The sequence below is a fragment of the Ochotona princeps genome, chromosome X (genome assembly GCF_030435755.1).
Source record: "Ochotona princeps isolate mOchPri1 chromosome X, mOchPri1.hap1, whole genome shotgun sequence".
Classification (NCBI taxonomy): domain Eukaryota; kingdom Metazoa; phylum Chordata; class Mammalia; order Lagomorpha; family Ochotonidae; genus Ochotona; species Ochotona princeps.
The window spans coordinates 13,638,823-13,649,704 of NC_080865.1; the positions used below are offsets into that span (position 1 = coordinate 13,638,823).

Consider the following 10,882-nt stretch of genomic DNA (forward strand, 5'->3'; position numbering starts at 1 on the left):
ATTCTGCAGTTATTTGGCAACTACAAGTCACCCTGTCAGTAGACGGTGCAGCAAAAATACTAGCAAGGGCCTAGGTTGCCAAAATAATGTCAGTGATCCACTTGTAGACTTCTAGATAAGTTGAGAATAAAAAACTGTCTGCTTCTCTAAGTTATTGATGTCACAATTTCTTCCACTTGTAACAGAATGAGTTCCTAGTTTTCACTAAAGCCCAGAGACTCCTCAGTCAACCTTCCATTTTTCTACGTACTGAGTGACTTACCAAGAGTTAAGATGTACCCCACTCTCAGTCCTGAAGGCTGGAGAGTTCACCACCATGTGGCTGTCCCTGGTAAGGTCCTTCTTGCCTTGGAGAGTCCCAAGGCTGTGCAGGACAGTGCTGTCCTGGTTTCATGTGTGGGTGATAGGAACCTGTTTACTCCAGTCACTGCTGCTGCCTCACATTAACAGGAAGTTGGAGCCTGGAGCTGATACCAGAAACCAAACCCAAGCACTCTGATATGGAATACAACTATATTAACTACTGCACTAAACCGCTACCCCAAAGGGTTTATCTAACAATGCGACTGCCGTGACAAACCACCATGAATCCATTCACGGAATCAAATCACCTCCTAAAGGCTCTAGTTTGTATCTAATTGGAGCTTGGAGCTGTCTAGCTGTCTATCAAAATACTGGAGACTGGGGAGAACACTTTGGCTTAGTAGGTAAAGTCACTAACTGCAGCTCCAGTATCCCATATAGAGACCAGTTCGAGTCTCAGCTGCTCCACTGCTAATGTGCTTAGGAAAAGAGTAGAAGATGGCACCTCAGCACTCAAATGGGAAATCAGTAAAAAGTTCCTAGATCCCAGCTTCAAACCAAACCAGCACTGGCCACTTGTCCATTTGAAGAGTGACAACAGCAGGTGGGAGATCTCTCCCTCTCTCTGAAACTCTGTCATTCAAATTAATATATCTTTTTTTTTATTTGGGGAACATTCTTATTTCATATTGAGTTAGCAAGGCAGCTTGGCAATTAAAGATGTTAATGAAAACATTAGCTGTATTTGTGGCAACTGTGATATCTTTCTAACCTAGAACATTAAAAAGTCAATACACTGTCTCAAGGATCACACACCAGACACCAAGTCTAAGTTAACACTTCACTTGAGATGCTATTATTTCCAGCACAGGTAAGTGCACAGAATCTACCATTCACCCAAACGCTGGAATCTTCAGTTGCTATCATGGCAGCTGGCTTACAAACAAGAAAACCACCGATTTCAGAAGGTCTTAAGCAAACAACTTGTAAACCCCAGAGATGAAAAAACCCTAAGCATGCACAAACATGAGCATCTAAAAATATCAAAACCATGTCTGAAGATGGTGGTGCCAAGCTTCTGAAACGAGATCTCAAAGCCTACTACTCCAAACAAAAGATTTAAATCAGATATTGCCACATGCACAATATCCCCATGAAATCACATGAGCAAGAATTTACTTAACATTCCCCTGGAAGAAAAAAATCACCTGGAAAACCGGACATCATGCTTCAGTCCTTGGTTTAATAACACAATACAGGAGCTTACAACTTGCAACATAGTCCAGGTTATGGTATACTTAAGGTTTTACTCTATATGAATGATTGTCCACAAGCACTAACAGGCTACTGACCACTTGACTCAAAGCAGTGAATTAAATGCAACTGAATAGCATGCCCCGTTGGTCTTCAGAAACCCTTCTTATTGTCCTTTCTACTTGGCTTTGCTGTAGTAGTGCTACTATGGTTATGTTTCGTAGAAGATTTTTGGGAAAGTATGGCCCAATCAAATACATTATCATACTGAAAATTAAGGTTCCTAAATGCATTTTGGAAGATCTGTCTGAAATACATATAATTAGGTGTTTCCTCAAAACCCAGCTTGCGGCAGATCTGCAGGTAGGTAGTAAATTCTTCAGGGAATCCTCCACACAACTCTTCAAGAGGGATGGATAGCTTCTGCTGACCGACCTTTTCAAATTTCTTTCTCTTAGTAGCAGCCTTTAGTCCCTGCCAGGGCAAGCTGCCTCTATTGAAGTATGTGAAGACATATCCCAGAGATTCCAAATCATCACGACGACTCTGTTCGATTCCACGATGGGTGTTGATGCTGGCAAACCGTGCAGTCCCAACGATGTATTCTGTCTTTTGGCATGGTATGTGCTCTCTAGTATGGCTATCTTGATATTTCTTGGCCAACCCAAAGTCAATAAGGTAGACTTTATTACAGTGTCTTTCTAGTCCCATCAGGAAGTTCTCAGGTTTAATATCTCTGTGTATTACATTCTGGGAATGCACATACTCCAGAATACCAATCATTTGATCAGCCAGCATAAGGACTGTTTTCAGTGAGAAGCTTCTGGAGCAGAACTCAAAGAGATCTTCCAGGCTGGGTCCCAGAAGATCCAGGACAATTATACTTTGACCTGCTTCTTGCCCAAACCACTGTATGTGTGGGATGCCTATTCCTCCACCAAGCTCTTCATACATGGCACTCTCAACCAACAACCTGGAGTTTTTGATGTTCTTGGACTCCATCTTCACTGCCACTTCCTCTCCACTGATGACATTAACTGCCAGACAAACTTCCCCGAACGCACCAGACCCGATCTTATTCAGTAGCTTGTATTTACCTCCCACTAGGTGCTGGGTTCTGGAGCTAGTGCTGGTGCCCAGGCCAAGATCCATGAAGAAGCAATTGCAACAGTACGCACTGGAGTAGTGATGACTCAAGGCTCTGGCAGTGGGCACAGGGCACAGTTGGAGAGGAGGGTGATAGCTAGTGGACAGTGGAGGTCTCTGCCAGTGTTGGTAGCCTTGGACTTGGTGGGTGGGCACACTATCTCACTGCTTGGCTCTTGTCTGTGCCAAACCGCAGTCAGCTTGTAGATGTTCTGAGTTTCCTGGGCTTGGCGGCTGGTTGGATGTTGGCAGGCTGCTGTTGCTTGGCTATTGCTCCCAGCTAGTTAGTTACAAGAGGAAATAAGATGAAGGTGGCGATGTTATGGCACTAGCTGGGGCAGCCAGGATGGACTCTTGGTGCTCTGCCAAGGCCGCCGCTGCTGTTGTGCTCCCTACAGCCTGGCCCCGCCCCATGAGATGTCATAATGTCCCAGTGATGAAGCATGTTTGGTCTGCGATTGCGCTTGGCTAGAGTCAGGGCAGCCTATCAATGGCCTCACTGTGGTCCTAGGCGTCACATCCAAAATATATGACTGTGTCTCACAGTGGGTGGATAGAAAGCTGAGGGCCTGACAGGTACATAGCAGGATTCGCACTTACAGCTCTCCACTATACAGTGTAGAGCTGAGCAGCCTTCTGTCTAGGAGCTAGGTATTGAATGGCCCCATGGCTTTTTTTAAAAGATTTATTCATTTTATTACAGCCAGATATACACAGAGGAGGAGAGACAGAGAGGAGGATCTTCCGTCCGATGATTCACTCCCCAAGTGAGCCGCAACGGGCCAATGCAGACCTATCCGAAGCCGGGAACCTGGAACCTCTTCCAGGTCTCCCACGCGGGTGCAGTGTCCCAGTGCATTGGGCCATCCTCAACTGCTTTCCCAGGCCACAAGCAGGGAGCTGGATGGGAAGTGGAGCTGCCGGGATTAGAACCGGCGCCCATATGGGATCCCGGTGTGTTCAAGGCGAGGACTTTAGCCGCTAGGCCACGCCACCGGGCCCAAGCCCCATGGTTTTTACTTAAGCACAGTAACAGTGGTCCGCAATGATTTGAGGACACTTTCCAGCTTGTCAGGCAGGACTAGGCTTTCCACAGGGGAAACCACAAATAAAGCAGCACCCCTCACCCCCTCCCTCCACCATTCCCAGGACAGAGGGTTCTTAGGAAAATTGGCTCCCATGAAGGTGCCTTTTGTACAGAGAGGGGGCCAACCATCCCCAACAGAGAAATGCAGATGACACACACAGATCCCTTAGAAGATAGTAAGTTCATCACCTCCCTCCAAGAGGCCCTCTGGCAGTCCACTGCTCTCACACCCTACATCCCGTGCCTGGGTCTCTCATCCAGTAATGTCAAGCAGTTTACCAGCCAGGCTCTGGGTCAACTCCCTTTAGTAAAGAGCCAAAGTGGAGAATAATGACTAGCTTGCCACCGTGGGCAATAGCTTTCCCCCCTCCATTGGGGAGCAGAGATATGAGTGTCGACACCTGGACTTCTCACTAACTCTGCTTTCTCCTCAGAGACAAGCCCATGCCATGGCTGTAGTCTCACGGATCATACAAGTCTCACTTCTGTTGACCTCTTACTGCTCGGACCCATGGTCATGAGGAACCCTAAATGTTTCCAGGAGGATGGCAGGAGCCAGAATGGTGGCAAACACCCAGAGAGAGAAGTTGGTTGTTTCCCAACTCCAGTGGGATCTGCACATAGGATGTCTCCACACTGCAACACAGACTGTGTTACAAACTTAATAAAAACCTCTTTCCTGGCTCTAAATGTTTAAGAATTCATAAGCCACTGTAATTAACTATGTAAAGATTGTCAACAACAATACAATAAAATAGATTTTAAAAAAAAGAATTCATAAGCCAAGAAACATAGTCTCAGTTTCATCACTATCTTTTTGTGTCATCTCTTTATTAACTGAACAAACTGTCATGACTTTTCTGATTTTCTAACTTTAAGCAGAAATAAAACTTCTCATGCAGGGCCCCTCAAATTTCTCTGATAAAGAATTGTGTAGTGAAAATCGTCATATAGTCATTCAAAATGTATTCATCTAATTTAGCTTGTGCTTGCAGTCCCCTGTGCTGTCTCATCATGTCTCTTATAATATGTGTAAGGAGCCCCCCAAACACTAAAAATAAACTCCATGTGCTTGCCACTCGTGTGTAAGTAAAAAACCTATGTTACAAAATAAACAACACAAACATAACTAATAAAATTCAAGTGATCGGCATTAGTGAAAAATGATGGATTACATTGCTTTGCTTTAGCTAAATAATCATTGTTGCGCTGAATAGTAGGAAGATAGAATCTTAGCTTCTATTCTGTGTTTAACGTGTTTTCCTAGTTTGATTTTTGTCGTTCTTCTTTTTTGTTATTGTTGTTCCTGCGTTTTTATGTCTGTACAGGTGATGTCTGTTTCTATGAAAAGATGATGCAAAAATAATAACTTCATGGATTTGCTATTTCAAGATTATCAGAATATATGCAATAGGTAGAACTCTTCTAGTAAGCCACTCTCAAGAGCACTTTTAGTTAGACACAATGGCATCCCTGTCCACCTGTTTGCTGGATGGAGCAGAGTATGCAAATCTTCAAATGGATAACTACAGAGGGAGGGAGCTCAAAGGACAGATGGGAGAGTGAGGCAGCGGGACACAATGAAAGAGGCAAAGGGTGAAAAGAAATGAAGGGAGCAAGTTAACTAGGACTCAGTTATTATGGGCCTGATACATTGTGGTAAATTTTTTTTTAATTTTTTAAAAAAGATTTGTTCTATTTTTATTGGAGAGTCAGATATACAGAGAGAATGAGAGAAAAAGAAGAAGTACATCCGTCCAATGATTCACTCCCCAAGCAGCTGCATGGACCAGAGCTGAGCCAATCTGAAGCCAGGAGCCAGGAACCTCCTCTGGGTCTCCCACACGGATGGAGGGTACCAAGGCTTTGGGCCATCCTCCACTGCTTTCCTAGGCCACAAACAGGGAGCTGGATGGGAAGCAGGGATGCCAGAATTAGAATCAATGCCCATGTGGGATCCCGGCGAATGCCAGGTGAGGACTTTAGCCACTAGGCTACTGCACCGGGCCCTGCATTAAAAATTTTAAAAGTTGTTTTTCCCTGGGTGAAGAAGAATTGAATAGAAGATTTTAAGCAAAGTAAGGACTACTCAGACATGTCTTTAAAGGACCATGTGGTGGAAACTGTTTGGAGAGAGGATAACAATACAAAGAAAACCAGTAAACAACCATCCCAATCAACCTATTAGAGCTGTGGAAAAGGTGGTGGTGACAATGGCGATTTGTTCTTTACACAGTCCCAGAATACCCTGCAAGGATTTGCTAATGGATTGGGTGGTGGGGCATAAGAGAAAAGGTGGAGTTAGGATGGTGCTGAGGTTTGGGTACTTAACAACTGAATCAGAGGTGCTGCCCTTGAGTTGGTTTTGGTGGGGCTGAGAAACGGAGAGTCTAATTAGATGTGCTAAATTTCAGATGCCTGTTGGAGATGCAGTGTTTGAACATGCACACACGAAGGCTTTACAATGAAACCTGGCATATGGGGAACATGAAATGCAATCTAATTGTTGCTATCACAGTCAGTTGCACACAGTCAGTTGGGTGTCTATGTCTGCGTTCAGGGAGAGAATCCTGGGATCAAAAACCACCATTAGATTAGAGCACATACAAATCCAGTGGAGAAAGAGATGAAAGTAAATTTGAGGACTCAACCCCGAAGCTGTTCAAAACAGACAGGTTGGAAAGATGGGAAAGACCTGTCAAAGGCCATTGAAAGGGAATAGCCAGTGAGATAAGAAGAAAACCAGGAAGGGATTCAAGGAACCAGGAAGTATTTCAAGGAAGGAATACTGCAGACCAGTCAAGCAAGATGCATGGAGACAGTAGAGACCTGAGAAATGCAGCATCCGTGAAGTAACAAGGGGTGTTGGAGAAGGGATAAGAGCCAGTATGTGATGACCCAGCTACCTAGGCCTCTGCCATCTACTGTGGAAACTTCGTCTCCTGGTTTCAGCGAACTCTTGTGCCCATTTGGAGAGTGAACCAGCAGATAGGATATTCTCTCTCTCTCTCTCTCTCTCTCTCTCTCTGTCAAGGATAATGAAAATAACTCATAATTTTTTAAAAAACACTTTTTCAAGAGTGAATAGGAAATTGAAGAAATAAGAAACAGGGAAGCTCAAGGAGTTTAGAAAAGTCTATCAATGAGTTTTGCTGTAGAGTGAAGCAGCAAAGGTGGTGGCTGGAATGTGGTATGAGCCAAGGCAGCACAATTTTAAGATGAAGCAGGTTGTTCACACGACTTCACATCAGAGAGAATGGAGAAGCAGGGAGAGAGAAAATGACAAGAGATGAAAGGTCTAAATGCAAGAGATAAAGGGGAAAACTGTAAAAAGATGCCACTGAGTAAAATGGTGTGGAACCAAGCACTAGTGATGTGGGATGTCAAGCTGCTAGTTAGGTCTGGAATTCAGATAAATAAGCCAGCCGTAGAACCAGGCTGGACTGCAGCACCCATTGGTTCCAGTGGAAGTCGGGGCGGAAAACAGAACCAGCCCAGCGATCGCAAGCACCAGCTGATCAGGGCGATGGACTGTGCCGGGCCCTGTACTTGCTAGTACACACAAGAATCTGGTCTGAGAACACCTCAGACAAAGTTTCTTTGGAGATCTCCACAATCAAAATGCTGAACTCAGAACCCTAACCAAGAAAGGACAGAAGACAGAACAGGTCAATCAACCATCTCAGCTATATGTTGGCAGCGAAATACTGGACAAATGGAGACTCTATGATGGACTATGTAAAGCAGTGGATTCTTCAAAGACCTCATCGTGCTTGGAGTGGCGAGATTGGCAGCGATTCATAACTGGTGAACTATCAAAACCACTTGAGCAAGAACCTCGGAGCATGCCCTACATCCGGGACCTGGGAAGGGTGGGAAATTGGGTGGGCCTTCTTCCTTAATACCCCCCTTTAAACATGAAGGAAACAATATGGAAATAATAGTCTTACCCACTTTCCTATAGCCCTTGAACCTTTTTAACCCTAATTAACTATGTAAAGATTGTCCAAAATATAATAAATATATATATATAAAAAAAGTTAAAAAAAAAAAAAACCACAAGCCAGCCATTAGTTCTCTGTAGGTGGAAGTTGCAAATCACTGCTTCCCTCTCCATGTACCCTATTTACTAATCAAAAATGTCCTTTTTCCCATGATGCATCTATTGTATTAGGGACATGGATGCATAGGAAATACATGGATATGGGAGGCAGGAAATGCTGTTTTCCAAGTTGGACGTCCCTTGAAGGTACTTCTCCCATCCTTCAGCACTTTAATGGGGTGTTTTCATTATCTTAGCTTCCTATTCTAAGACCTCTCCTTCCACAGGTACCATTTTCGATTTCTTTTTCCTCCCTGGTTTTTGGGAATCTCTTTGACCCAATCACGTTGTGTATTTTCTGTGTACGACAGGTCACACTCACTGATGACTTTATACTTATTCTTCCTCTAGCAATTAAATTGTTTTTCTATTTGCACACAAAATCAATCTCCACTTAGTACTTGTATCTCTGCAAGAGACAAGACCTGGGTTAAAAAAAAATGACTTCCCAGATAACAGGGAGAAAATAAATTTAGGTGGAGAGAACAACAATTGACCATTGCAGTAAAGGGCTAGGCTTGCATATATATGTTACTGTATTGGTGGAAGTCAAATCTGAAAGTTCTCCTCTCATTGCCTCTATTTTTTCAAGTCACAGGAATATCACTCAAGATTCAAGATGAGAAGAAAGGCTGCAAGGAGCAAGGTGAGGGTACGAAATAGAACATGAGGGAGAGCTTGTGAGTGAATCTGAAGCTCTCTTGAGATTTGTGGTGGTAAACATAGTGACACTGTTCTGCTTGCGTTTGAGATTCTTCCCAACCTCGTGGAGCTGCTCAGTTGCAGACCTGGTGTAGGTGGGATATTGACCTTAACTCGGTGTAGTGGAAACATCTGCATTCTCACATACTCCTGCAAGCTAAGACTCGCCTTTTTAAAAGCATTTATTTATTTTTCTTGGAAAAGCAGATATACTGAGAGAAGGAGAGACACAAAGGTCTTCCAACCACTGATTCACTCCGCAAGTGGCCACAATGGCCAAAGCTGAGCCAATCCAAAACCAGGAGCCTGGAGCTTCTTCCAGGTTTCCCATGCAGGTACAGGGTCCAAAAGTTTTGGGCTGTCCTCGACTGCCTTCCCAGGCCACAAGCAGGGAGCTGGATAGGAAATGGGGCAGCTGGAACATGAACAGGAGCCCACATGGGATCTTGGTACATGCAAGGGAAGGACTTCAGCTGCTAGGCTACCGTGCGGGGTCCCAAATAATGCTGTTTTTAAATATCAAATTAAGGCTTTTACCTAATTATCTAATGTTATATGCTTGCATTTATTCCTTGTACCTGCTTACCTTTTTATATATGTAGAAAGAGAGAGAGAGAGAGAGAGCGCAATGACACATTTAATCCATCATTGTTAGGAAGAACAGTGTACTATGGAAGTTTAGCTTGCTAATAACTGAAATGATTCTTTGAGAAACATAGCTTTGGTATAAATGTAAAATGTAAAACTATAACCCTCTTTAAAAAATAACATAGGAGGGCCCAGTGCAGTAGCCTAGTGGTTAAAGTCCTAACCTTGCACACACCAGGATCCCATATGGATGTCAGTTCTAACCCCCGAGGCCCAGCTTCCCATCCAGCTCCCCGCTTATGGCCTAGGAAAGCAGGGAAGGACAGCCCAAAGCCTTGGAACCCTGCACCAGCGTGGGAGATCCTGAAGAAGCTCCTGGCTCCTGGCTTTGGATCGACTCTCAGCTCCGGCCATTACAGCCGCCTGGGGAGTGAATCAGCTGACAGAAGATCTTCCTCTCTGTCTCTCATTCCCTCTGTACATCTGACTTTCCAATACAAATAAATAAATCTTTAAAATATATAACATAGGAGAAATAATAGACAACCTAGGGTATGTAGATAAGGTGATGACTTTGTAGATACCACAAACTAAAACTCAGTAAAATTGAACTTTATCGCAGCTGCTGTGGGGGCACAGCAGATAAAGCCACTGTCTGTGACACTGGCATCTCATCAGAGTGATGGTTTGCAAGCTGTATATCCCGCCTCTAATCCAGCTCCCTGCTAATGTGCCTGGGAAGGCAATATAACATGGTCCAAGTTCTTGGATCCCTGCCACCCATATGGAAGATGGGGATGAAGCTCGTGGCTTCTGACTTTGGCCTGGCCCAGCTCTGATCACCACATCAATTTGGAAAGCAAACCAGCAAATGGAATAACTAACTGCCTTTCAAACAAATAAGCAATAAACACTTTTGTAACAAAAGAAAGAAAAATATCCTCAGACAGATCTTACAAATGGAACATAGCTCTTCTGGAAATGAAATTACAGGTAATCGGAGCTGAACTTGTTAAAAGCAATTAAAAATTCACTGTTCTGCGTGTGTTATCAAACCATGAAAATACATGGAGGAAGCTTAAATTACTAAGTGAAATCAGCTGATCTGGAAATACTGCCTACCGCATGATTCCAACTACATGACATTCTACAAAAGGTGAAACTATGGAAAGAGTAAGATCAAGGGTACTGGGACTTAGTGGGAAGGGAATAATAGGCCAGCAAGTTGTCCAACTCATTGCATATACAAAACCAAACATGAATCCTAATGTAAATGATGGACTCTGGATAATGATGTATCAATGTAGACTTAACTGATTACAAGATAAATAACACTCTGGTGAGGGATTGTGGGTAGTGGATGAGGGTGCGTGTGTGTGAAGATCAAGAGTAAATGAAAAATCTCTATTCCATTCTATTTTGCTGTGATCATTAAAATATTCTAAAAAGTAGTTTAAAAGTTAAATAAGCCACTATTTCATATGCTTATATAAGGTTTTTAAGGAAATATTTATGAAACATGAACTATATCAGACTCAGTTCTGAGTGGTGGAGACATGGGCAGCAAGCAAGACTACAAAATACTAGCAGTGTCCTGTTGTCAGATGACTTATATTGCAAAAGGTATAATCAAAATATAAACAAATAAATACATGTGCGCGCACACACACACACACACACACAAAGGCAGCAGTAAGTAC

The 10,882-nt window shown here is 43.5% G+C and overlaps 1 protein-coding gene across 1 annotated transcript; it reads right to left on the reverse strand.

Moving 5' to 3' along the window:
• Positions 1 to 1,710: 1,710 nt before the first annotated feature.
• LOC101516511 (casein kinase I-like) lies at positions 1,711 to 3,076 on the reverse strand. The gene has a single exon (XM_012927756.2). The coding sequence runs from the start codon at positions 2,707 to 2,709 to the stop codon at positions 1,711 to 1,713; it is 999 nt and encodes a 332-aa protein (XP_012783210.2). The 5' UTR covers positions 2,710 to 3,076.
• Positions 3,077 to 10,882: the final 7,806 nt, after the last annotated feature.